At 41.8% G+C, this 27,313-nt stretch overlaps 1 protein-coding gene across 2 annotated transcripts in view; it reads right to left on the bottom strand.

Annotated features, from left to right (window-relative positions):
- Positions 1–761: 761 nt before the first annotated feature.
- The window catches only part of TOP2B (topoisomerase (DNA) II beta), a 68,841-nt gene continuing 42,289 nt past the window's right edge, over positions 762–27,313 (bottom strand). For both annotated transcript variants that reach the window (XM_018570159.1, XM_018570166.1), the window contains exons 14-39: positions 26,468–26,593; positions 24,103–24,213; positions 23,912–24,017; positions 22,634–22,743; positions 21,773–21,865; positions 21,565–21,679; positions 20,818–20,939; positions 20,590–20,738; positions 17,306–17,537; positions 14,140–14,274; positions 13,813–14,013; positions 12,458–12,653; positions 11,890–11,981; positions 11,051–11,206; positions 9,615–9,698; positions 8,852–9,046; positions 8,555–8,696; positions 7,424–7,591; positions 6,503–6,707; positions 6,330–6,409; positions 6,123–6,236; positions 4,589–4,717; positions 3,643–3,744; positions 3,297–3,422; positions 2,512–2,597; positions 762–1,270 (exon numbers count right to left, since the gene is read on the bottom strand). In XM_018570159.1, the coding sequence (XP_018425661.1) occupies positions 1,109–1,270; positions 2,512–2,597; positions 3,297–3,422; positions 3,643–3,744; positions 4,589–4,717; positions 6,123–6,236; positions 6,330–6,409; positions 6,503–6,707; positions 7,424–7,591; positions 8,555–8,696; positions 8,852–9,046; positions 9,615–9,698; positions 11,051–11,206; positions 11,890–11,981; positions 12,458–12,653; positions 13,813–14,013; positions 14,140–14,274; positions 17,306–17,537; positions 20,590–20,738; positions 20,818–20,939; positions 21,565–21,679; positions 21,773–21,865; positions 22,634–22,743; positions 23,912–24,017; positions 24,103–24,213; positions 26,468–26,593 (3,537 nt within the window). In that variant the 3' untranslated portion in view covers positions 762–1,108. The remainder of the gene's footprint in view (positions 1,271–2,511; positions 2,598–3,296; positions 3,423–3,642; positions 3,745–4,588; positions 4,718–6,122; positions 6,237–6,329; positions 6,410–6,502; positions 6,708–7,423; positions 7,592–8,554; positions 8,697–8,851; positions 9,047–9,614; positions 9,699–11,050; positions 11,207–11,889; positions 11,982–12,457; positions 12,654–13,812; positions 14,014–14,139; positions 14,275–17,305; positions 17,538–20,589; positions 20,739–20,817; positions 20,940–21,564; positions 21,680–21,772; positions 21,866–22,633; positions 22,744–23,911; positions 24,018–24,102; positions 24,214–26,467; positions 26,594–27,313) is intronic.

Raw genomic sequence — 27,313 nt, 5'->3', positions numbered from 1 at the left:
TTTTATAACATTGTACCAAATAAAAGCTCTATAATTCCTTAAAAACATAAATGATTTAGGAATGTAAAATTAGTCATAGAAGTATTTACATAATGACAGTGCTAAATTTGGCCTGATCTATTTCAATTGTGTTAATAAAAATCAAAAGGAAGTAGCTCAATGTTAAAAACTTGACACATGTTGTATACATTACAGAAGCACATACAGTCATTAAAATAAAGCAGTTCTGATAAAAATATGGGGAGCTTCCTGTGCAGAAAAGACTTTAACCCTGCCAACTTGGTAAGCTGGCCATTTAGGGTGTGGGAAGTCCTAAAAGGAAGGGGCTAGGCGAGTAGCTGAATTTTGAGCATTCCTTCACCTTTTGTGCCAGGAATTGCAACTACTTGCCTGTACCACCACACCATCTTCAGGAGGTGGAAAACTGATCCTCACAGGTTGTAATGTTGATGGAGCTAAAAGTGACATGAGAACTTCCTTTCAGTATCCAAACTGCCAGGATGCATTTCAAGTATGCCATCATTTACAAACTCCCAATGTAAACGCAGACCAAGGAAAGGAGGAGGAGGAAGTGATCAGTCAAAGCCACATAGATGGGATCAAAGCTTGTAACACATCACTGCTAAAGAAGAGAACTAACCAAGTACAAAATGGAGGTGGATTCAGGTCAGTGTTATCTGCAGGAAGCGGACTACTGGTTTTAGTGTTCTCTCTCTTATGGGCAGCTCCTGCATTTCACTAAGAAAAGACAAACTCTTTACTGTATTTCCATTTTTTAATGTTTTGTCTTCATCTTAAAAAGCACGGTTGCTCAGTTTTTTTTTCTCTGTATTTTTTTCCAAGACAATTAAAATGTGTGCTTGAGCACAGCAGTCTAAAACATTTCTACAAGCCAAATTGATACAAGAACATGACATTTCATGAGTAAAAAAGAGCAGAAAACTGTATGTGTAACAACAAATGTTAAAATGCCTACAACGATAATAAAAAACATCAAATACGTCATCACATAAAATAAGACAATGTACAAAAGTCGCCAACAGGAGGGACGAGAGGACTACACAAGATACTTTGCTGGAAAACGGTTTGGTGCTCTTCGGGCACATAACTAATACAAAGCAAAATCATCTTCATCATCCGACTCTGCAAAATATTTAACTTCTTTTCTGGCCCGGCCAGGCCGCTGCCTTGTTGCGCTTTCATTGCCAGTTTCTGGTGGGAAGATGTCCACGTCTGAATCATTGTCAAATGCCGCTGTTTTCTTCGATTTCTGAAATAAAAGCAGGGCAAGGAAAGGGTTACATGTATGACTGTAGAAGGCAGCCCAGTGTACACAACAAAAATGACATCTTCACATTGTGAATTAGTATAAATCTGTCTTAGACAAAGAGTTTATTAGAGGCTGAGAAAGCAGGTCTTCCTGGATGTATGAATAAAACTGGCCTAAAAGGACATCTTCCAAATGCTAGATGTACTCTAAGGGCTCCATTTAAAAAACAGTGATGGGTCCCTCCTGCTGCAATATAACTTGCATTAACAAAACAAGAAACCCTGGCATATTTATAACACTCAGTAATGTGGTTTACAAACTCCGTGCCCCAATAGTTTCATGCTACTAAAATGAATGGAGGGGAGCTAGGAGCTAAGAGTCTGGCCATGTGACCTGTCAAAACAAAGTCATATGTGAAATCCTACCGCACTCCTGACCGAGAAAGCCCCAACTTCCAACTGGTGGGGGTGCAGAAATGACAGCTGAATCAGATAAACAGAACAGCAAGTCAGCAGCACTCCAATAGTTTCTACAAGCAAAGTTCTTAATAAAGGGCTGACCGAGAAAGCTCTTTGCTTGATGAAGGAATGGATAGGTTCCGAAATTTTGCTACACTTGGTGATGTAACTCAACACATGGAATAAAAGGAACTTTGCTTGGAAAATCTTTTGGAGTGCTGGTGACTTATTGCTCTGTTTATTTGTCAAAGCAAAGAACTCCCTGACTGATCACGGCAGCCTGCATTTTATAAATGGATCACAAAATGCAGGTCACGATGTCCACTTACATTACAATATATAGTGGAGAGCAGATAATGATTATCCTCTCTCCATTATAAACTGGCCCCTTAACGTACATGATACTTTCCATGAGGATTTATTCCATTTATATGCACCAGCCATCTCAGACATGTCTTATATTCCACAACTGGGACGCAGAAATAATGGGTCTTGTGAGTCTGCTTTAAATGAAAAAGAATAAATAACATAACGTATACATTTTCTAAACAAGCCATTTTGTAACTTATTAAAAATTGCCCTTGCATTTTAATCTGAAGCAGTTGTAATTTTCTAAAACTGTTCAAAAAAGCAGCCCATATTTCTGCTATTTAAATAAGCTCCCTATTGTTCAATCCAAGGTTATCCAACATAGGACATTCTATATCAGCTACATTTTGTGCAGACAGGTAAAAACTCTAAAATACCATTCAGTCTTAAAACCCTTAACAGCAGCATACGTACTTTGCTGGATGTGGTTTTCTTCCCAGGATTGAATCCTCCTTCATTTTCGGAATCTGAGGTTTTCCTTTTCTTCCCTCTTCCTTTTGCTTTAAAACAAAGGACACAAATACAACATTACCTTATCTGTAAAACACGGTCGCCTCCTAGTGGCAAATAACAGGGATGTCAAAGTCTCACAGCCATAACGATCTCCTACATTTTTGTGCATTCCTAATACCTTCTTTTTAGAGTATTATTATGAGCTGAAACAACTAAATGATCATCTCTCTTACCAAGAACTTGAGGTTCCAGCGAGTGACATCCAATCAGTGATTAGAGGGGTGTTGAGAATGGGCCTCTGGTATGCATCTCATTTTGTGTGTCCTTACAGCATAATTTGTGTAATTACATTCCACATTTATACACTTCTATACCATTTGCAAACATGGAATATGCATTGGATGTGTTGGAGTTTTTCAATGGGCACAAATGTCAAAGAATATTTGTGCCCACTGAAAGATTTCCACTCTATATTTGATGTGGCGACTGCTAAAAACCTTTGGGTTTCCCATAACTCTCTACCCCAGTGACAATGGTCACCAGGACTGAAACTAACCAGAGAATGGCAGCTAACCCTTACATGATCTCAGGTACCTTAGGGTGATGATAAACAGTGGAAAGCATTCAGAGAACTGTATAGATGGAATAGGTAGTACATGATCGAAAACATGTGGCTTAGTTACATGCAGCTATTTATATTGCATCTTATGTGGACATTTCTGAAGAATTCTAAAAGTACCAGTTACCTTTGGATGGAGTAGATTTCTTTGGGGAGCCAAACTCCAAGTCGGAATCTGAATTCACAAATACATCAGATTTCTTTGGCTTTGGAGGTCGTTTTTGTTTGGGCGTTCCATCTGAGGGGGTTTTTGCTGTATATGGAAATAGAAGAGCAGTAAGCTACAGAGTAGAACCAATGGCTTAAGTTCAGTCTGTGGGCCCAAAAATGACAATGCCAGACCCAGACCAGTAAAACTCCTTTCTCAAGACCAAATATTCATCTAGTTTCATAAAAAAGCCCTCCAAAGTAATTCCTATTAAATGACACTCAACATATCCGCCATCACTATTCAAATCTGAAGCTCCTTTTACCTTTCTTTGTTTTGGTGGCTGGCTTTTCTGAAGGCTTGAAGCTGAACGTTGAAGAGAAGGGTGAAGAAGGTTCGTCCTCATCACTATTACATTTTGTAGAGTCTTCTAATAAAAACAAAAAACGCATGTTATCCAATGTTTTTGGTCAGAATATGTTACCTTCTGTAGACAATTTTTTCCACATAAGGCCCCATTCACATGTAGCGACATACCTTTGCAGCGGCTGGGATAGCGCGAATTTCGGGGCGACGTTCCAGCGACGGTAGCGCAACCTTCTCCGTCGGGCTCCATAGAAAGAAAGCTAAATCGCGCAAAATCCGCAGAAAAAAGCGACTTGCGACATGGAGCTAAGACCGCTCCATTGACTATCATTAGCCGGCGACTTCTCGCGATATCGTGCGGCAAAAATGTGTGATATCGCGGCGGAAATCACGCGATAAGTCGCGTGAACGGGGCCTTAGGACTGATTTACTAAAGTGACATAAAAATGTTTTTACCTAATCAGAATTATGAAATAAACAGGAATTTCTTTTAAACCTCAGTTAACTTCAGTCATCACATCATGTTAGCATACACATGTTAAGTGTAATATAGAAGCCTTTGGTGTGCACAAAGCCAATCCTTTTATTAGTTTCTGATAGTAGGGTAGGGTAGAACCTCTGTTGATGTTCCCACTCAGGAGATTCACACTCTCTATTAATCCTGCTGACCATTGTCCAAAATGTTAGAGTATTCACAGGAACAGGAAGTGAGGGATAACGGTCTAAGAGCAGATATCACCTTTAATTTGAGAGATGTCTTATTACTTCCTGCTGTGCTTCTGGGACTGCACATTTTCAATACCAGGGTTATAGGGTTGTGTTTCCTGCCCAGGACTACAAATCTAAAAGATTTATTTCAATTGTGACGTGAGCAAAGATGACCCAAACTTGAAGAATGGCATTACCTTTCTTCGTTGATGTTTTGCTGGTTGACTTTTCTGTAGATTTGAAGCTGAACGTTGACGAGCAGAGGGCACGCGAAGGTTCATCATCATCATCATCATCATCATCATCACTGTTATATTTGCTGGTATCTTCTACTAAAATAAAATGTTCATGAAGTCAGTATCACTTTCAATCATACATAAAGCATCTGACAACCAAAGCACTTGACAATTTAGTATATCTCTCAGGGACTGGTGAGAACACCATGACTGAATTCTTAGCCCATAGCTTATAACTATAATGTCAGTCTTTGGTGGCCAAGTCCTTTATTTTAATTTATCCTAGTATAGCGTAAATCAGCAGCACTTAGAATGACACGTCTTTGCTTTAGCAAAGGAGTTTCACAAAGTGTGGACTCCAAACTGTATGCAGCAGGGCTAAACATCTTAAATGACTGGCTGGAGAACTGAAAGGACACTTGGACTCTATAATTGGGCATATTTTGCACAAAACATGTTACAGCCTCTGTCGGCAAGTTCTTAAAATGAAAACATCTGCACAATTCAATTTGTTAAAGTGACACTATGCTTTTTCCACGCAGGATTGATTGACTGGCCACCTCTCCATGAGTCTATTACTCTCATTTCTATTGTTCCTCCCTCTGTTCTGTTCACCTGCCAGGACTGAAGAAACTTCCTGCTACTTCCAGGTATAGAGGAGCATTTGACCGTGCTGGGCCAGTCCATAGCCCTTGAGTTTACAAAGGACGCCTTCTTCTCCCAGCAGGAGAGTGAAGGAAAGGCAAGTATGTGCTGCTGGGGAGGGATGTGAGGAGAACATGGTGCTTAGCCATGCAGGGGCTTTAAATGTTAAGACTTTAGCTTTGACCAGTTTTACAGGCTGCTCTCCTGCGCTGCAATAGCTTACAATGATTTCACCGCATACCATAAGCTTTACATGTTGTGCATTAGAAGCTGCAGCAAGTCATATAGAACCTCATTTCCTGGCTGGAGGACGTCCAGCAAAATCCAGCTCTTTCCTCCACAGCCTTACAGTCCCACCTCTTTCATTCATAGTATTAAGTTACGGAGGCTCAGCATCATATATAGGCATTACCTAAGGTAGTCTGACTGCAAATGCATCCTGCCTAGAACACTCACTCCTCAAGACTGGCATGCATCACGAATGGTAAAGTTTGCATAACTCCTCCCAAGAGCCAGCCCATTGCTTGCATCAGGGCTGACTGTTCTTTAGAGGAATACTGAGGCAGGGTGCTGTGATGTTTTCAGGAAACTATGTCCCTCCCCTCCCACCAGCTTTGATCTGCATGCAGTGCAGAGAGAAGCACAGAGCCTTGTCGATGACAAGTTTGGATCTATAATGAGGTATGTAATGGAAGCGGAAAGGTTTTATTAGCATGTTGATGAGGGGGTAAAGGAGGAACAATGGAAGTCAAAATATGATCAAACTAAATGTTAAGAATGTCATGAAGTCACAAATTCCTCTATCTGGCCAAAGGGGTATCTGACTTTTCCTTTTGCCATTCATTGTTACCTTTCTTAGCTGAAGGTTTGCTGGGTGCTTTATCAGTAGATTTGAAGCTGTATGTTGAGAAGGGTGGGCAAGAATCATCCTCATCATCATCACTATTAAACTTGGAGCTATCCTCTAACAAAAAAGAAGGAAAAAGTGAGCATATTACTATTCTAAAGCCAAAAGCAAACATATCGCTGGAAAAAATGACAATAAAAGGTGAATTACCATTGTGCAATTTTTTAGAAAGTGAAGACGAAGAAGAAAATATGTCCGCTTGTTTTTTCTTCGGTGTTTCGGATGTCTTTCTGTAGGTGGGAAACCATAGAGGTTTGATAGATACAACAGTCAAATCAATTTACAGTCTTGCTAACAGAATCTCGATGATGGAAGATACATACTCTGCCGATGATTTGAAAGGAGAGAAATCATATTCATCCTTCTCCGGGCTGTCAGAATGCGCATCTTCGTCATCATTTCTATTATTTGGAATCGGTGATGACCGGGGCTTGAAGTCGTCCAAATCATTGTTGGCAACATTGTCATCATCATCGTCATCTGCTTCTTCCTCTTCTGAGAAGTCAAAAGTGTACTTGGGTCTTTCAGCTGCAGAGGACAGTAAAATGTTAAGGCGGCAAAGACACATCCAACCCTGATGACATGCATCCAAAATAAGTTAATACATCCGCACTAAATAAGCAGTGGTCAGAATATACACCTTGCCCCTTTCTGTGTGAATATGTGGAATAAGCAGAGAAATACAGCTGGTCATTGTTTATACATACTTCCACCTCTCACACTGCATTATTGCCCCAACTCCAGGATAAATAAGCATTCTAGCTGTATTTTACCATTTCAACATGGCACATGTATCACAGCTCGCAAAACACAGTACAGGTAAGACAACCTACTGTGGTGTCATCCATGTGAACACTGGTAATGCCTTATAAAAGCCACTTTCTCCAAACACTCATCAGGGGACAAAGCAGCCCCCGGGGGTTTATGTCCTGGACAAAGAAGTAAAATCTTGCTGCACTCCTTACCGGATCTCCCATATAATCAAAGTGGGTGCTCGTAGTGACTGTGGATGGCACCACGGGCAGCACACTTGATCAAGACGTCACCAGCACACCAGGATTATGTATCAATGCAAGGGGAAGCTTATTTATTGACGCATATTGTCACTCAATACAAACGCTTCTGATGCAGCACAGGGTCCCTTTCATCAGGCTCAGAAATGACGATTGAAATGATTTGGATCAACCAGGAACAAGTATCTATCAAACTAGTAAGTGCTGAACACATTAAAACATCAAGCTCACCAGCAGCTCTTCTCAATGAAGAATCCCGGGGAATGACCACGGCTTCGGTCACATCTGCCTCTTCCAAATCACTCTCTGACTTGGACTCATCCTCTGACCAGGGGTTCCTCTTTTTTCCTTTCTTAACTGGGGTTTTTGGAGTAAGAGAATTTCTTTTGGCTCGAGACCCTACAGAATCACCAGCAGGTTTGAGCTTTGCTACCACTACAAAGCGGAATTAAAAAAAAGGGTAAGCAGTTAAACAAGTCAACATTTTCCAAAATGTGTCCGTCAGTTGAAACTAACCATTTTCACAGGTCAAACCACAAACATATTACAAATTATGGGATAACTACGATCTATTAAATTCAGTGAGCAGACAGGGGAAAAAGCTGAGGCCTCACAAATGTGTGTCAGGCTGGTTACCAAGGACAGTATGAACAGTTGGTTTTTTGGCGAAATACCATCAACTCTTTTATCACTCTGTATCCAAAGTTTGGCTGTACTCCTAAATATCTTTTCCAAAACATCAATTGGCATTTACAGATTCCCGAGATCCGCTGTGCCCGAAGCGGCCGGGACCGGCACGGCTCTGTGGCAGGAGATCAGTATACTATAGGGAAACTTTGTTTTGGTTTTTTTTTAAATTTACAGTACTTTTTTCATTATATTAGTAAAAAATATATACCCCCACCCCCACCCCTCTTGGTGGTGATAATATACCTCCAAAAGAAAGCTCTATCTGTCCCCAAAAAATGTTAACCTAAATTGCATGGCTATAGTCCGGTCATGCTGACTGGTGACATATTTGACTGACTGGTGGAGACACCCTAAGATTTTTATATATACACATACATATAATCTCTCTCTCTCTCTCATATATATATATATATATCTATCTAGATGTGTTAAATTGTGTTTCTGTTAACATGGCTTTCATGTAATTGTCAACAAGCAAACTGCACTGTAAGCATTGTGTACATTTCAATGATTGTGTGAAAGAGTTGGCAAAAGACATTACAACGAATCCTTTACTAGTCTGCAATTTCTAGCAGAGCTGCCCTCTTAACTGTTTTAGTGATCAGTGTTCTTTGGTTTGTGTAGTTTTAATACTAGCTTCAAGCCGTAACATTTGTGGATAGTTTTGCATACCAGGTTCTCTCTCTTTCTTCTCTCTCTTGGGCTTTACTGGCTTCACTATAATAGGTGTCTGAGAATCTTCACCGCCCTCTGCTGGAGTAGAGCCAAACTCATCATCAAATTCCATTTTCATTGCTAAAGAATCCATTTCTCCCTGCAAATGAGAAAATAAAACTACCTTATGCATTGCTAAATGGCAATTTACAGTGCAGGAGGAAAAATTAGCCACTGGCTGGTGTGGACTGTTTTGTTGTAACGTGAAACGGTGCAAAGTGTGCAGTTAAGTGAAAAAAAAAAGAAGAAGCTCACCTTTTTCTTCTTAAGCATCTTCTTGCTGACATCAGCCTTCATTGCACTAATCTGGGGCTCGATCCTCCTGCCATACATTGAAGGCAAGGTCTCTTCCAGCTGCAGCTTCTTCGTTTTTGGTTTGCCTACTTTGCCTTTTACAGCTTTGCCTGCAAAACCAGCTAGGATGTCCTCCTTTTCCTGCGCTTCCACTTTCTAAAGGAAATATATAGAGAACTTATAAAAAGCAAATCTCTATTCAGGTAAGTGACAGAGGTAATACTTATCCATGCACTACATTCTAACATATCTTTGTATATCTGTCCATAACTATAATTACTTTATTCTCTTAATCACATTTTCTTTGAGTCTCACTTGCTTTGTTATCTCTTAGAAACAAAATGGTGAGAAAGGAATAAAACAGCCGATATCCAAGTATCAGAATACAGAAGAGGAGGAATGGGTGGATGGGGCTCTGTAAGCCTCAACAAGCATTATATGCAATCTACTAACAATATATTTTATATCTTTCCATCCATATTACACACATTACACTTCAATTATTTTGGATGTCTAAAACTGCACAATCTGTGTATGCATCTAAGTGGGGAATGCTTGGACTTTATCTAACCTCCCACCAGTAACTGTGGGAAGGACCAAGTTGGGACACAATTCCACTTTACATAGCCCAATATATAAAAAAATAAAATAAATAGCGGTTAAAACATTTAGCGGTGGAGTTCGTTTTTAATTTTCTGAAGACAATTCACAAATGGAAACTTACATCAAGCTCTTCAATGAAAGCTGCCAAGTCTTCCTTCCACAGGTCTGATGGGGATTTTCTTTTCAATTCATTCAGCTCCTTTCCCTGAAACACAACAAAAACATATGGTTATCATATGAATATTCACAGACCCTAGTGGCCAGTCTGCAGCTCTTTTTTCTCAGGATGAGTGATGAATGGTATACTTATGTGATCATCTCTAAAGAGGGGTAGCGTGACAATGCAGCTGCTGAGTGGGATAAGGAGACAGTTCCCAGTTCCTATGTTGAAATAGCATGCCAAAGCTGTGGCCAATACAATACCATCCAAGACTTGCATTCTGGGGCCCCAGTGTTAGGGGGCAGGACCAATCTTGGCCACAGGATGAGAAATTTATGGGGCGACACTGTGTGGGAGGGAAAGGGGATTACTTGAACATGGAGAAAAGACCATATTTAATTTCTTTAATCTCTATACGTGGGTGGGTGGCCACCACACAGGGTTTGTTTGGGGCCTCTCTCAGAACCAAAGGGACTCCTTGAATCCTTTGCTTCCACTGGTCTCTAGAAGGGACGTGGTTAGAAAAGGCAGATGTCACCTTGTGCGTCATTACAAGTACAGTTTATAATTTATAAGACATATAAATGGACCTGTGAGAAAGTCTCTGTCAAAGAGAAAGATTTCTGTTGGTATTAAAATCCTGAATAATGAGGCTTAAAAAGGCAAGTGATGCTGCAAAAAGGGCTTATAAATAAAGAAGTTTGAAACTTTTATATACGAGTTTAAATTTATAATATAAAACAACAGTTATATATTATACTACTGAGCTGGATTTTCAAAGGGTTATTCACAGAAGGGTGAAGAGTTTGGAGAGGGCAGGAGAAATTAACAATCTAGGACAAAATATCAGATTTGGAAAAATTCTCCAATTCAGCTCACTTCCCAGATCACTTATGTTGTCCTAGATTGTTCACTTCTCCCACCTTCTCCAAACTCAGCTATGTTGTCCTAGATTGTTCACTTCTCCAAACTCTTCACCCCTTAGTGAATAACTCTGTGATGCATGGGATATGGTCATGCATAACAAGAAACATACAGGAAGCAGGTTTATTTTTACACTTAATATTAACAAAACTACTATTAAAGCATGAACAATAGAGTCTAAAAGTGTATTTTGGCCTCATGCATTTTTCATTGAAATCAATGGAAACTCATCAAAAAGCAATTCAACGTGTTTTAACATGCAACGAAAAGTGCGTTGCAATGTGGGGTAAAATGTATGGCGATGAGCATCAGTGTGGATAGATATTTGTTATTTAAGCATTTCCACTGCGTTTTGGTGCAAATGTTCCATCAAAAGCAAAAGTGTGAATAGGCCCTTGGGGTTGTAACATGTGTTACGAGCAATCAGTGTGAAGTACCAAATGACAGATAAGTGTGTACATAAAACATCATACCTTTGAGTCCCTCTGTTTAATGAGTTCATCCACCTTCTCCTTGGACAGGCTCCAAAGAGACATATTGAGGATATAGTTAAAATCTGGCCCTGATGCAGAGCCTGAGTTTGTAGAGCTACTGTCATTTAAATCTTGGAGATCATCCTCCTCTGCAGCCTAAGAGGAAATGGGATCATCATCAATACATGTCACTCAAAGCACAACTAACTTGAAATGAACATGGTGGGGAACAAGTTTAAACAGATAATTAAAGAGACATTAAAAGGCAATTATTTTTCCCCCCACCCAATGTTAGTGTAAGGACTTACCTTAAATCATGCCTCTTTATTCGATCATCTTCTTTACTGTCCTTTTCAGCTGTCCCTCCAGCGCTGGTGCGGGTCTTCGATCCAGCGCTGACTCCCCTGTCCTCCTTTTCTGATGTCCCATGGAGTCTGTTCGGGTGCACGCTGCTCCATAGACTTACCTTGTGTCTCGCCTTGTCTCCTGGCCGAACATCTGAACTGTGCATGCGCCTGCCCCAAGATCCTTTGTGGCCGCCCAAGACTCTTCAGATGTTCGGAAAGGAGCGCGCGGCAAATACACAGGCAAGTTTAAACCGGTTTCAAAAAAAAAAAAAGTTTTTGCATTGATCCACGGCTCGCTAGCAGTAGATATATGCAAAAAAACATGTGTTTAAGAACCCTTTAAGATACTTCATAGGAGCAGAATAATCCTAGTGGTCTCATCTTATATTAGGATATTGTGCTTTCGTATTGTGTTTAATTGCATAGAAATTATGAACATTATAAACATGAATCAATAAAATGTAATTTACCATGCTTACAAAAATGAGGTACCTTTTCTTGTGCTTCTTTCCATGCTTTCACTGGGTCTGATTCAAAACCCTTCTGCACCAACATCTGAATGAGGTCTCTCTTTGATTTGTTCTCTAGATAGATAAAAATACAGGTTCTCACAGCATAAGTAAAAGGGAAAAATAACTAAACGATTTCTAGAAATACTGACAGGGTTATTCACAAAAGGGTGAAGAGTTTGGAGAAGGCAGGAGAAGTGAACAATCCAGGACAACATGGCTGGTTTGGAAACATTCTCCAATTCAGCTCACTTTCCAAATCAGCTATGTTGTCCTAGATTGTTCACTTCTCCTGCCTTCTCCAAACTCTTCACCCTTTTGTGAATAACCCTGTGAATGTCACATACATTTAATAAAGATGTAAGTGCAATGTGCACTATCCCGAAGCAACCAATCAAAATGTACTTTGCTGCATTTAGACTAGCACAACAGAGATATATGTAGGGGGGGACCTAAACAAAGTTTTGCAAAATAAAAATATTTAAACAACCAAAAATTCATAGCATAGCGCAGGGCAGTAGAATTGAACTATGACCGAAAGAGCTGATTACCTATTGTGATCTTCCCTTGGATCTTCTCGAGAATAAACCTGGCTTGGTTGTTGAGTTTGGCAGCCTCGGCTCCCAGCATTCCAATTAGCCAATCTTTGCGCAGACCATAGTATTGTAATCGAAGATCAAAGAATTCCTTCAGAATGTCTTGTACAGTTTCATATTTCTTTAGACAGCCCATATGATCAAACAGTACCTGTAGAGACAAGATTTGTACTTCAAGAAATGAAAAATTGCTATTTTTAGCCATACATCGGCTGCATTCGGCTCACTTCATCTCGCTGTAGTTCAGCCCAACAGCCTCAGCATATGCGTTGGAACCGAAGGGTAGAATCCGTTCACCTCAGCCGATGCAACATCTGGATCAGCTGAGGCAAATGTTTGACAGTTCATTCTCTGCCGTTTACCACTATTCTAGTAGGGGCCAAAAAGCAGAGAATGAATAGCCGAACTGTCAGCTCTGCATTCGACCCGGTCATTCTGTTCACTACCGCAGAGCGAACAGAATGAAAGTCTAAGGATTCGCTGAACGTTCAGCTAAATCCTTCGGCAGCTTAGTGAATAACCCCCTAAGTATCTGCAAGATGAGCCTACACAGTAAACTGTAATGGAAATCTCCCTGTGTTACTGAGTGTGTTATAGATGAATACAGGCAGGGGTGTATCTACCGCAAGGCAAACCAGCCATTTGCCTAGGGCGGCACTTTCCAAGGGGGCGGCAGAAAATGCCACCCCAAACCAATGAGGCGGACAGGGCCGGACTTGCCTTTGGGCATACTGGACACTTGTCCAGTGGGCCGAGGCTGGACGGCACAGAATCAGGCAGCTGTGGGTGCCTAATGAGGTAAACTAGGTGGCCGCAAGGCCCTAAGAGCGGCTGCCTAATGAGAGAGCTGCCGGTGGAGAGGAGGACCCAGTGAGATGCGGTCCGGCTGGCTTTGTACAAGAGTGGAGGAGAAGCAGCGGGTGGTTTGGGGCTGGCCATAGCATGTGATCTGATGGCAGGATGTCCCAGAAGCAAGCTGGGGACTGCAATGTATCCTGTTGGTACTGATGGCACTTCAAGCTGCAGGTAAGAGGAGCAGCACATGTATGCAGGGAAAGGGACTATGCACAGTCCTCCTGAGACCCTGCACATCCCACCATAGACCCCACCATAAACCCTGCAGAGCTCTCCTGAGACCATGTACAGCTCTGCTGAGACCCCGTGTGCGCTGTATCCAGTGACTGACAGGTTTGCGCAAAATGTCCTAAACAGGTTGGGGCAAATTTAGATTGAGGGGGGTGCCCAAGCTTAGTCTTGCCTAGGGCAGCACAAAACTAAAATACACCACTGAATACAGGTAAAGGACTTACCATAGAATTGCATGTAAGGCTAGCCTGAAGTTTAAACACTTTGTGTAATCCAGCAGCTTCTGCCTGAGCTAGTTTTTCTTCCGTCATTTTGACAACAAATTTCACAGTGGCATCTGTGTGGTACTCCTTGTAATCATTAATCAGAGCTGGATTTTTATCTGTCCCATTAAGCATAGGTTCCAAAACCTGCTCCTTGTACACCTATCAACAGATAATAACAGCATTTCTAATATAAAAATATACATGGGTTAAAATCAATTGACTTAGTCAAATAATAAATAGCAAAAATTGTACTCGGCCATTCTCGCAAGTAGCAGTTTCTCATACCTGAGTCCACGTCCTGACTGGGAGTTCTGTTATTTCAATAGTGTTCCGGTCAAGCACAAAGATTTCTCCGCTCACAGCATACTGGTTCTGGCCTATCTCCTGAAGAGTACCTTTAAAATTCTTGTAATTTGGAAGCTGCAGAAGACACAAAATCTAACTGAGAAGGCCAACACCAAAAATTTACACAGTTAATTACGTACCTAAAATAGTCTACATGCACTAGATATCACAGGGCCCCATAACAATGTTATTTATGTGGCACCCTTTCCAAACAAAAAAACAAAAACAAAGCACAATTGAAAGACACCCAGTAACATTGATTTACCAGTGGCACTTTTATTTCCTGTGTACAGTTGCTAATAAATCTTTACTTTTTTAAAAAAATTGGATGTTTGTAGTCACCGTAAAAATAATTGCAAGTTTATTGAAGGACACATAATTCAGGAGATAATTGGTTTATACTGCTGCCAAAAAAAAATAAAAAAGGAAGGTGAACATCCTAGATCAGAAACGCAGGGGGGTGGAACCCGTGTCCGTCAATAAAATAATTTTGGGGCGATTACAAAAATTAAATTTTATTTTTGGTTCATTGAGGAACAGAGATTCTGAGACAACTGGATACCCAAAAGCAGTCCAACAGAGGAGTAGGTAATACAGCAAACAAAACGTCAACTCAAAGAGCTGCCTGAAGGACCTTATGCCAAAAGCTAGCATCAGAGGAGGCCTGAGCATCCTCCTGGTAAGTTTGGAGAACATGTAGACAGAAGACCAGGTGATGGCTTTACAAATCTGGGAAACAGATGCCTGATGCTGAATAGCCCAAGACACACTCACAGATCTACTAGTGTGTCTTGTCAGGAGAGGGAAAAACCCAATCCCAAAGACCATAAGCTTGAATAATGATTTGTCAGAGAGACCTAGAAATGGTGGAATGAAAAACTGGTTCCCCTTTGCAGAGACCATCTGGGATGGATTAACCCCATTACAAAAACTAGGAGGCCACCACCTAAAATTAGTGGGGAAAAAATATGCCAGCACAAGGGGCGGAGGGGGTTCTTCACAGTAAGAGCGATTAGGGTCTGGAACTCACTGCCGCCGGTAGTGATTGCAGCTAAAAGTGTGGAATTGTTTAAGAAACTTTTGGATGATTTCCTGAGAGACCGTAATATACAGGGGTACAAGCACTCCTAAGAATGAGATGAAAATAGGTTGGACTTGATGGACTTATGTCTTTATTCAACCTCAAATACTATGTAACTATATGACAAAGAGGGAGTCACAGTCTTTCTAATGGAAGCAGTGGCTGTGGTAGACATGCACAGCATGTAATGCAGCCACACAATGAAGGGAAATCTCCTTGGGAAAGGTGGCGGCTTTAGGCCGAAATACCACCTAGTCCTAGAGGAGAAGAAAAGGATTGTACAGGCAAGACAAAAATCCTATTTTCTTATATGTACATTAAGGAATACAGCCGTATTCAGGTACACTGGGATGTCTAAAAACAGTCCTGAGGAGGAATGGCAACACAGTAAACAAATCAAAGGCTTTTTTTCTGGGTTAGGCCAAGCACTTTATGAAACTGGTTACAATAGTGTGTACAGGCAAGGTTTGAACAGACTTTGGTGTGGCACATGTGCACTGCATCAATGAGGGCCAGTAGCCTTAGGTTTTGAAGTTATGTCAGTAGAGTAGTAGTGTACAAATTCATCAAACAAGGATAGGGTACATTCTTCTTCATCTGACTGTGCAGGAGCAGCTATAGGAAAATCAGACCAGGACTCTGGAGGAAGTGTGACCCCTGCACTTAGAGTGAACGATCATGGCTAAAAAACTTTCCCCCAGAAACTCAAACATAGCAGCAGATAATTGCACCCTTAACAATACAGAAGGGAGTCCCTCCTAATGAAGCTATACTGGACTCTGAGAAGTGTTGCAATTCAGGCAGGAGACAGTGGTCTGGGCTATCAATGTCAGGTCCTTTTTGAGGTACACTCCAAGCCCCCCACCCCACAAGTTAGAGGATCGTAAGCTGGGAAGGCCCGCAGGACTGCTGCCCTTGCGCATATGATCCGCCATTACAAGTGCAATGCAAGTGAGGGATTTCCCACAAGGGATACTCACAAAACTCTGGGAGAGCAGAATGGGTTGATGCTGGCTAAGCCTCTGGAAAATGGCTGGTGCATGAGACAACCCGAAAGGGAGGCCACGCAGACAGTAGGGGTGCACAGGTAGTAATAGAAAAGGGGTGCAGATTTGAAAAAGTGAAAAATGGCACTGCACCTCCTTCCCTCCACCGATCCACAACCAAGTGTTGCAGCAGGTGCCCCGGAGTTAACGGAGCTGAAGGGGACTACTTGGAAAAAGTAAAGCACACAACATGCTCATGGCAGACTGCAGGCAGTTAAGCAGGAACCAGGGGCATGCACCATCCCGAGAGCCTTCGCCCTCCCAATGGTCACACTCACTAAGGGGTCTTCGGGAACAGGGTCCCACCGGACAGGTGCACCGCTGCACTGGATTGGTAAAGTACCCGGTGTTTAACTCACAATTTACACCAATGGTGCCTAGAAGAGTGCCTTCAGCAGGGTAAAAGTTCCCTCAGGACACGTTAGAGGTCAACCCTGTTTTTTCCTAATAGCTGGGTCTGGGTACAGGCTGCATGGCTATGCCAAGAATCAGCCAATCTGGTGAGATGCAAAATAAACCCAAATGGCTCTGCAGCAACTGAAGAAGCTTGTTAGATGAAAAAAGAAACTTGACAAAGTGCAGAAAAATAAACTGTTTGCTTCTCTGAGAGATTGTCTATTCTGCTTTTTTCCTAGGACAGTAGCAAAAAAACTGGAGTATACTAAGCTGTTCTTACAGGTTTGTTTGCCAGTGTCCAATCTCCTGAAGGCAGCTGCATAATCCTATGTACCCAAATTGCACATCCTTTGTTTTTTAGTTAATGATTAAGAAAGAAATATCTAGGGATATTATGTACAAACTAATCAAGCTGCTACTCAAACTGGCACCTGTCTTTTTTTTTTACATTAAAGATTAGCTGGAAATCTAGTGAGGTTATTTTAAAATTACCTGTAAAACCAAATAGAAGGCAAACACAAATGTAAACAAGACGTCCAAACAAGAGTAACAGCATAGATGAATAATGCTGCACTTGGCTTACCATGGGGTAAGGATCAAGCCCATCCAGCATCCGCTTCACATTGTTCACTATTTCCCTGGTGTCATAATTGGGAAGTTTACACGCCCATCCAGTACCAATGCCTTCTGCACCATTAATCAATACCATAGGTATAATTGGCATGTACCACTCGGGCTCCACTCGCTGGTTATCATCATACAGGAACTTGAGTAAGTTATCATCCACACCAGGAAAGAGTAATCTAGCTAAGGGGCTGTAGAAGAGAGAACATTAAGTTACACCTTGCAATAATAGGGTGGTTTTGTACTCCCTGTAAAATCCCTGTGCTTTTATTGAATGACGCAGCAAAGTCTTAATATCTGACTGATGGATTATACTGCCACCTGCAGGAGTAAGATACTAGTCGCCAAAAAACAAGCACAGCCCAGACTGGTGGCCAAGCCTTTAATCTGCTAGATGCAGCTCAGTTATTAACAAAGCAGTAGACACATAGGCAAGAACACCAGAGGGTTGCTGTGTCCTTCAATGAATGCACAGAAAAGGGTTTGAAGGCACGTACAAAAAAATAAATAAAAAACAAATCCTTTTTCCACTTCCGCTCATTGAAGGACATAGCAGAGATCTTGATCACTGACTGTTGGGACACCCCAAAGCAGTGACTAATGGGGTGGGGGGACGACTCAAACAGCCACACAGCCGTCTGTAGATCCTCGCAGCCAAAACACACATCTGAAGATACAACTACATCAGCTTTTTGTTTAACTATTGAAAGAAATTACCAGGTGGATGCCTTGCAGACTTGGGACATGATGGGGGAAAGCCGTGACGTGCTAACCGCTCTAGTACAATGTGCAGATTAGACAGATCATACCTGGCTTTCAATAGCCACACTATTAAAGCCAACAATGGTAAAGCAGGATGGAACTGGACCCTGTGACAACAGGTCTAGCCAAAGAGGGAGCCACAAAGGGATGCTACAGCTAGATGCACCACATCTGCATACCAAGTTGCCACTGGAGTCAGGGAAGAAGCCTCATGGGAGGAAAGATGTAGATTAGGTCACATCCACCAAGGGATGCTTCACCCTGGCCATCGATTTCAGCACTTTTTAATTCAGGGGGGCCAGATCACATTTAGTGTCCCCCACCTTCGGCAAATCTGACGAAAGGCTTGAAAAATCTGCATACCAGTTTTCTACTGCTAGAATGTAGACAGCAAATGGGACTAGCAGTTGGCTCTCACTCCATTGAAGTATGTGAGGCAGCTCGAGTGGCGCTGTCGGACTCCACTGATCCTCCCTGTCATATGGTTGACATATGCCATGGCCAGAGCATTGTCCAATTGAACCCCGTGGGGGGTGCTCCTGCAGAAGTTCTGTCCAACACAAGAAAAATAGGTTGATTGCCTGTAGCTTCAGAAAATGTATTGGCAACTTGGCCTCCTCCCTGCACCCAAAATCCTCTGGCTACCCCACTTCAGCCACACAAGCTTGCACACATTGCTACAATCTTCCAGTGTAATTGGGAGAATGATTTTCTGCTCAAAAGCGTAGAGAAGCAACTACACCAGAGAGGCCTTGACCATATGACTCACCTGAATCCAGCAATGAGGGAGACTTGTCCCAGTGGGACAGAATTTCCAGTTGAAGAATCCTAGAGTGGCATCGAGCATATGGAACTGCTTCAAAAGAGGCAGAGGGCCCGAATGCAAGTACGGATTGATGGCCAGCTCCGAAAGAACAAGAGGCAAACATGGTATCAGAGCATACGCTGGTTTTCTTGTGGAACTACTTGGACTGACCCGTGTCTAGGATCAGGCCTAGATATTCCAGCCAAAGAGACAGGGTCAAGGATGATTTCTTGAGGTTCTGAACCCAACCAAACTTCTTCAGGGTGCACATGGTAATCACCAGGTTGACTTCCAGGTCGGAGAAAGATGTCCAGGTAACAGCAGAACTAGGGCTAGGACCTTGTTAAAAACCAAAGGGGCCAAGGCTCAATAATGAATTTCAAGACCTTGAGGTATTCAGCGCCTTGAAATCCAGAATCTGTTAACTGCTGCCTTCCTTGGGAACCGTAAAGGTTTGAATATAAAGCTTTGAATTTTTCTGTAGATGGAACTGATTTACCCCAACTGAAGCAGACTCTGCACTGCTAACCCAAAATCAAGGCAAGGATTGGAGGAGAACTGAAATCAGTGGAGTGGAAATCATTTCTATTTTCTTGCTTGAAAACAATCACCTCACAGACAGACTTGTTCGAGACAACCAACGATCCACAAACAAGCATAAGTGTCTCTCCACCCTGGGCTGGACAGGTGGAGGCAAACCCTCATGCAGATGACAACTTCTCTGCGGGCTTGGATTGCCAAGATACTTTTGGATCATTAGGAGGACTTGCCTGATTGTGGGCCTATGTCCGTGGTGCCGAGGATGACAAAGGTGTCTGTGGCTGGAGGAGTGGGGCCCTGCTTACGGTGGGTCTCCTTACCCTATTTCAGTTGTGGTACCCATTTCAGTTGCAAAGTTTTTTTTTAATAATGCCATCCAGAAATGCTGCAAACAAATGTTCACTTGTAAATGGTATGACTGTCAGGGCATTTTAAGAGGTCTGGTCGGCTGACACTTGAGCCACAAAAAACTATGAAGGACCACTATAGACGCAAACTGTGTCAAGATCAGGGGTTCCGTATCCAGCGATGATTTACACAGGCACTGAAGACTGTGGACTAGTTGGGGTGCAAGTTCCACATAGACAGGAGACACCTGTTCACGCTCTAGTCCCTGACACACGGGTTTTGCCCATTCAGTGAGCACTTGAGACACTAGGGCCATGGTCAAACACAGGCCACAGAGCCAATCCAAATCCATGGTGTACATTCTGACTACAGATTCCAGCTTTACTGTCCTAAAAAGGAGGGTGACTCCTTAACTGGGATCATAGTTGCCTCATTTAGTCAAGGCAAGTGCAACTAGATCATCCAGCCTGTCACACAGCTCAGCTCTTGATTGAAGATCTAACGAAAGAAGCAAGAAAAGGGGAAAAAAACCCCATAGGTAACCAAGATCCCCAGCAGGGAATTAGATCCATACTCTTGGAGGCCACGTAAAATAATTGAGCTGCCTCTGGCCACCGGCAGGGGTTGCCCTTGGGCTGTACATGTTTTTGTGTCAACTGTCCTACTCCTACAGGTGGCAGTATAATCCATCAGTCAGAAATCAAGATCTCCGCTGTGTCCTTCAATGAACAGAAGAGAAATGGGCTTTTTACAGCACCTACATGCAATGATATCGCAATGAAACTCACCTTAACATTGTGAAGATGTAACGAGGGCTGGCAGCATCTTTGCCACCATGCAGACGTGTACCAAACTGACCAATGGGCTGCAGTAAGCTCACATTATTACTTCCAACAAAATTCTGTGCCAAGTTCACAATAGTCATCATCAGAGCTTGCTGAAATGGATAAGAGAGATTTAGTAATACTGTGAAAACCATGGTTATTGCCAAAGTCTCAGACTAAACTGCAATATACCTCTCCATGATGATAGGCAGACATTTCAGCAACTGAACCCGCCAGCTGAGCAACTTTTACTTCCCGCTTATCGTTTCTTTTGAAACAAGTGAACAACACTTTCCTTTGTCCTGGTTTAAAGCCTGCAGTGTAATGCAAAAGGGATTATTTACTTAAAACTCACTATATAAATAAATGAAATGAGCACAGAGTTAAACGGTATAATATAAAACACACTGTTCCTCAAAAATGTCTAGATACACAGTATAAAGAGCAAGCACCTAGAGGTGTTTGAAAATACCTGCAGCAGCCTTAAAAAAGCCTCCATATGTGGCTGAATACTAAGCTGTTTCTTCAAGCAAAGCTCTGGCACTTTCAGATAGTGTAGGAGGTTGCTGCTACCAATAGCCCCTACACATTTTTACTAGCCCATCACTAGAAAGGGTAGCTTCACTCGCCAATAAGAATGCACAGGGGCAGGCAAGCTTCAGCACTATCTGGAAATGCTGGTGTTTTGCCAATCAGAACTGCACAGTATTTGCTCATAACAGCAGAACTGTGAAGGCTGCTGCATGCACCCAATAACTACAGCAGGATTTATTTTTTCCTGACAGATATCTTAGATATTTGTTAAGCGGTCAAAGACGGCCATGCTATCAGAGCTTTCATAACTGCATTATATCATCCATTATTGCAGAAGTCACGTCTCTATCACAATCATGCAAAAATCCTACAGCTCAGTATCTAAATCACGAGGGTTACACTCACCGTCAACAAGAGATGGGATTGAACGTTCATTATCAGAGTTTGAGAACAAGATAAGTTCCTTGTTGATGAAGTCATTGAATGTCAAATGTTTTGTAGCTGTACCATACAAGTATTGCTGCAAGAATAAAAGAAAAAGCTTAGTAAGTGGGGGAAAAAGGGGCAACCTCTCCACTGGTACCCCATTTCTTCTTTTCCCTACTCACTTTACCTCAGGTAAACCATGTAATCGGCGTTGGCGTCTGTCTTCCATAAAATTTGTGAGCCATTCTTTCCTGTCATCAATCTTCTTTTTGCTGAAAGCCTGCAGAGGTTGAGATTAGAAAGCAAGATCAGAAAGGCACCTTACTTACAAGCTAATAAAACCTCATCAGAAACTGCTGTATACACTGTAGTAACTGGAAAAACAACAGTTCTACATCTTGGAATGGTATGAACAGTAGAGCATGGTAAGAAACTTACCCTGCTGTGTGCTGTAAATGATGCTAAAGCCCACTTTATGACACAGTGAGGATTTGCTTCTTGCACAATTTGTCCTATGTAAGTGGACATAGTGACTTAAGAAATTGATCTTTCCTACAGCATCAACATTATACTAAAATATCTTTGGGCTAATGAACAGTTGTCTATTCAGTCTTATGTTTGGTGTGAACAAAACAAAGTTGTATAATAGTTCAAAGTAGGGATGTACCGATACGGTTTTTTGGTATCGAGTACCGATATTTTGCTTTCTGTACCAAGTACTGATACCAGTGCTTCCGCTGGCATGGAGCCAGCTTCCTGGGCAATCAGGAAGCCGGGTAAAGATATGCCGCCCCGGCTTCCTGTTTGCCCAGAAAATCGGTAAGGAAAGCTAAGAGGTGTCATTAATCCCAATTAACAAAAAAGTAATATAACAGCTATAAACACATGGATGAACAAAGTGTCAGACTTTAGAAGTAGTGTTCATGTAAAGCTACAAAAACAGCACAAACCCTGATGGTAGAAACCCCTTCTAATGTGGCAGTGACTGAGTCCTAAAGGACTGCACAAGTTAAAATTCAGTAGTACAAAAAGCTGGCACTGCTCTTACCAAAGTTATGGCTGCATCATCCTCTGGCCCAGCATAGCGGAACATAATACGGTGACGATCCATATCAGCAAAATACTCCTTAGCTTCCTTTGAAGTGCTAGTACCCAAACCTGAGTAATGAAGAAATGTTACAGTCACCACTTTTTACACAAAGAAATCCACACTGTGTGGTAGCTTAAAGGAGAACTATGAGGCGAGTGAAAATCACTCAGCCTCATAGTTCTAGCCGGCGTGACAATGAAAGTGTCACGGGTCGGGGCAATAGATCGAGAAGTGAGCGAACACCTGCGTCGCTCGCTCACTGCTCGATCTATCCCTGCAGGGATTCCCCTCCTTCCCTGCCCGATCCTCCAGCAATGGACCCATAGTTCTCCTTTAATAGTGTCTACCTTCATTGTTTAAAGTACACGTGACTATGTGCAACTATAAACACACTCAACCACAAAAAACATTGTATCAATATGCTACCCAAATATAAGCTTGTTGACACAAATGTGTGACTGCCTGCCCAAATGTTTCCCGTTAAATGCACTTGAGGAAACCCTATGATGTCCAATATATTAATGTAAGCCAATCTACTACAAACCAAGCTTAAGTCTGCTATGTACATTAAGTTTTATATTGTGTTATCTCAAAGTGTGCATAAATCTGAATGACATTTTACTCCTTTTTTTTTATAATATTTGATGCGAGTACTAATTTGATATAAACATTATATTTTTGTATTTACCTTAAAATCCTTTTCTATAAGTCCAGGGAAGAAAACAGGAATTCAGATGGGTTATACTGCTCACTACAGGCGGATTGGACACTTGCAGACAGAAACAAGCCATCAGGATAATCCCTTCTCTACCCAGCATGCCTCAGTTTTGTGGAAAAGGAATACTAAGGGAATGAACAACAAAAACAGGTCCAGGCAAAAAAGGACCAGATGGTCTACTGTCAGTTAAAGTAACGCAGCGCTGAATACTGAAAAATGGCCTGGATGGGAAGGGGGTTTAACACCGCGGATGTCAACTGGTTAAAGGTAAACTGGATCAGATGCTCCTTGGATTTGTCAGTCTCCTAGCAGTGCCACCAGAGCTGAAGAAACAATGTCCATCATTCTAGGTCACTGGCAAAAAACGGAGACATGCTGGGTAGAGGAGGGGTTATACTGAGGGCTGGCTTACGATTTCTCTACGTCTCCCAATAAATGATAAAGAAAATGGTTTAAGAAAATATTAAGCCTTTTGATGTTTCTATTTAAGAGGTAAAAAGCAAAAAATGCATGCACACCTTTGTAGTACTTTATCTTCCATACTTTTAGGTTTTCGATTTGTTTTTTCCATTCGTCAAACTCGGGAATACTGTAGAATGACAGCTCCTGCTTATTTTTTGTTGCCTTGTAAAACAAAGATTTTTTCCTTGTTAATTACATTCCCCTTTAAAACACATACTAGGAACCAACCAAAGAGCCCACTATATACCTTAACAATTGGAGTGATGAATTCCTCAAGAAAGCTGTGCTTCAGAAGGGATGGCCAATTGTGATGGAAAAAGTTAATGAGTAATCCTTTAATGTGGGATCCATCTTGATCCTATATAGAGGGGAACATAATTATTCATTAGAGTCACCAACGTACTGAGAAAATAAATCCGGAAAAAAAATCCCATTTATGTCCTATTCATAAAAACCTTAAAGCCGAACTTCAGGAATTGAAAACCAATTATCCATTGCAGTGGGGCTACATCCGCAATGCAAGGGGCTCAAATGAAAAAAAGATATTCTTACCTGATCCTCAACCCCGCTTAGTTACTAGACCAGAAAGAGATGGTAACCGCATACATTTATAACCAGCCTTTGTAGCAGGGGGCACATGGCAAGGCTTGCAATACAAAACACAAAAAAAGTCCTCAGTTGTAAGCCTTCCCATGTGCACCTTGCTACAAAGGCTGGTTATAAATTTATGAGGTTACCATCTCTTTCTAGTTTGACTATTTTTGATGTGGGGACGTACTGGGGGTCCCAGCGTGCATTTTTGGTTGCTGGGCCTCCGGTGCGTCCCGCCACCTTTTGAGGAGGAGGAGTAGGCTACCTCCTGGTACACCTGCATTTAAATTTATTGGAGACTCGGAGTTAGGACCACACTTTACACAGGTGCCTTGAAGGGGCGGTGTGGCTTCTACATATTTTTGGCCAAAAGTTTGTGCAACTAAAACCTCTGCTTTTAACGCATACTGTTGACAGGGTAATTGTTTTGTTGCAGGCTAGCTGGGGACTTTTTTGTGGGTTTTTTTGTGCGTTTTGTATAGTTACTAGACCAGTCCCCGCAGCCTCGTCTCCTCCAAGCTTTGGCAGTCTGGAGGGGGAGAGAGGTGAGAGCTCAACGCCGCAGGACTGAGGATCAGACTAATGCCGGCCCCTAGACCAAAATGACCAGTTAATCCCTACAGTGCAGGGGAAGCACCACTGGGTTAAAAGGGTTAATACCTGGGAGTTCCTCTTTAAAGTGTATGCTAAGACATTAAAAAAAAAAATAGATGTGCCAGAGATACAGTGTACTGCTTTCCTCTGACATGGCAAATGTATTTTTGGCTCGGAATTCCAATACATGTGTTGTCAGCACTGTCTACTTCATAACCAATGACTTAAAAAACCAAGACCAGCCCTCTCCTACCTATTATTTCTATAACCCCTCCTTGTGCACAGGCAGACAGCATAGAACGTTATCAGATCACAAGAGGTTTGACTAAATCAACAGGTATTTTTTTGTACTAGTGGAACAGATAACAAAAATGTGCAACGGTATATTAAACAGGTCAAAAGAGAGCAAATAAGAGAAGTCCTTTGTTAAAGAAGATCTCCGGGCATAACTATTCTTAATCCTTGCAGTGGGGCTAGTCCAGCGCTGCATGGGTTATGTCCTTTTTTTCCATCTAGTGACTAAAATAACAAAGTTATAATCACTTAAACCTTGAAGCCGAGTGGCTATTAGACCAATCACTGCTGCCTGGCTCCCCCTCTACTCCAGAGGTCTAAAATCCTGTGAGACATCATGTTCTATACCAGGGGTGGGGAACCTCTGGCCTTCCAGCTGTGGTGAGTCTACAAATTCCATGATGCATCTGTCTGTGGGAATGATAATCTTGCAATGCCTCCTGGGATATGTAGTTTCACCACAGCTGGAGGGCCGGAGGTTCCCCAATCCTGTTCTATAGAGTGTATAGGGTGTGAGGACACCGTCTAACATTCCCTCACTGGAGCGGAGCAGGAGACAGGCAGCAGGGACCGGAGTAGCAGCCAGCCAACTGCGAGGTTCAGGTGAGTATAACTTTTTTATCTCCATCCCTAGAAGTTTACAAACAAGGGTAAAAGATCTTAAGTTTTGTACAAAGAGTAGCTCCTCATCTAACCCAGTTAAGATAGGACATATTTCTTTTTTAAGATAAAGCAGATCAGACAGTGTTTTTTAGAGCTAGAAGCCCAGATTTCTCTGTGATTTATAGTTATTACTCTAATTGCAGATAACAGCCTCGAAAAGTACATCAGCTCATTAAAATGTGTATGTGACATCTTATAGATCATAGCACAGGCTATAACCAAGGACGAGTTTGTCCAAAAGATCCACCACCACGTGTGTACAAGTAGCCTTTCATGTGCATTTCTAAAAGACCCAAAGCTTTTCAATCCTTCCAGGAGCACCAACATTAGCTAATCCTCAATCTGAGATAGAGAATTGTATTATCTGAAGCGCTATTTGAGAGGATAGATACACCCGACTAATAGTAGCTTCAGTTATTAAAGTGTTAACCTACAAAATAGCAGCACAGAGATTATATTTATTATATTACCTGATCAGTCATGATCATGATCTTTCCATATCGTAAAGTCTTCAGTGACTCTTGATCGTCGTAGCTCTTCTTGTATTGCAGTCCAACAATTTTAATGATGTTGTTGATTTCTGCATTCTCCATGATCTGTGGGCAGTTGAAATTAATATCAACATTATCACCTGATTAACATAACACAAGCCTGTGTATTGTGGTCTGTATTGGAATGCTAAATACTGCTGACCAGTAGTGCAGACCAATAAACACAAAATTGCTATTTTTAGATCAAAGCTTCTAGAAGACATTACATATCCGTTACCAATATGAATGAGCAAACGACGAGAGGTGAAGTGTTTTAGTTTTCAGTATAAAGATGAAACCTTTTCTGAAATGATGCCAATATGAAAAGTGGAGAGTTAGTAGATTACGTACTATCTGTAGGAGAGGCCGCTTAACATTTGAAATCTATATTTTGATCAAAGCATGGAGCAGTAAGTGTTAGAAAATGGAAAGTAAAAAATGAGGCAACCCTTTCTTTAACCTTGAAACAGTGGCAGTGGTGTGGGGAAAGTCTGATATTGAGTTAAAGTAATATTAAACTCTCAAACTTTTTTTCCAATAATTAATCCATATCAAAAAAAAAAAAAGCATTGCTCTACATTTTTGCCCACTTACAATCATCAACAGCTGCTTCCAAGACTCTGATCCACTTCCCTGAACTTCCTGTCCAGTACAAGATCACAAAGCAGACTGCAGAAACTGTTCATCTACGAGGATGGAGGAGAGGGAGGATGGAGGAGAGGGAGGATGGAGGAGAGGGAGGATGGAGGGGGGGGAGGATGGAGGAGAGGGGGGTTGGAGGCGAAG

Source organism: Nanorana parkeri, unplaced genomic scaffold, assembly GCF_000935625.1.
Source record: "Nanorana parkeri isolate BGI_ZX_2015 unplaced genomic scaffold, ASM93562v1 scaffold37, whole genome shotgun sequence".
In the NCBI taxonomy this organism is placed as follows: Eukaryota; Metazoa; Chordata; class Amphibia; order Anura; family Dicroglossidae; genus Nanorana; species Nanorana parkeri.
Note: the sequence above shows the minus strand (reverse complement) of the source record. Positions and strands in the feature narration are given on the sequence as shown.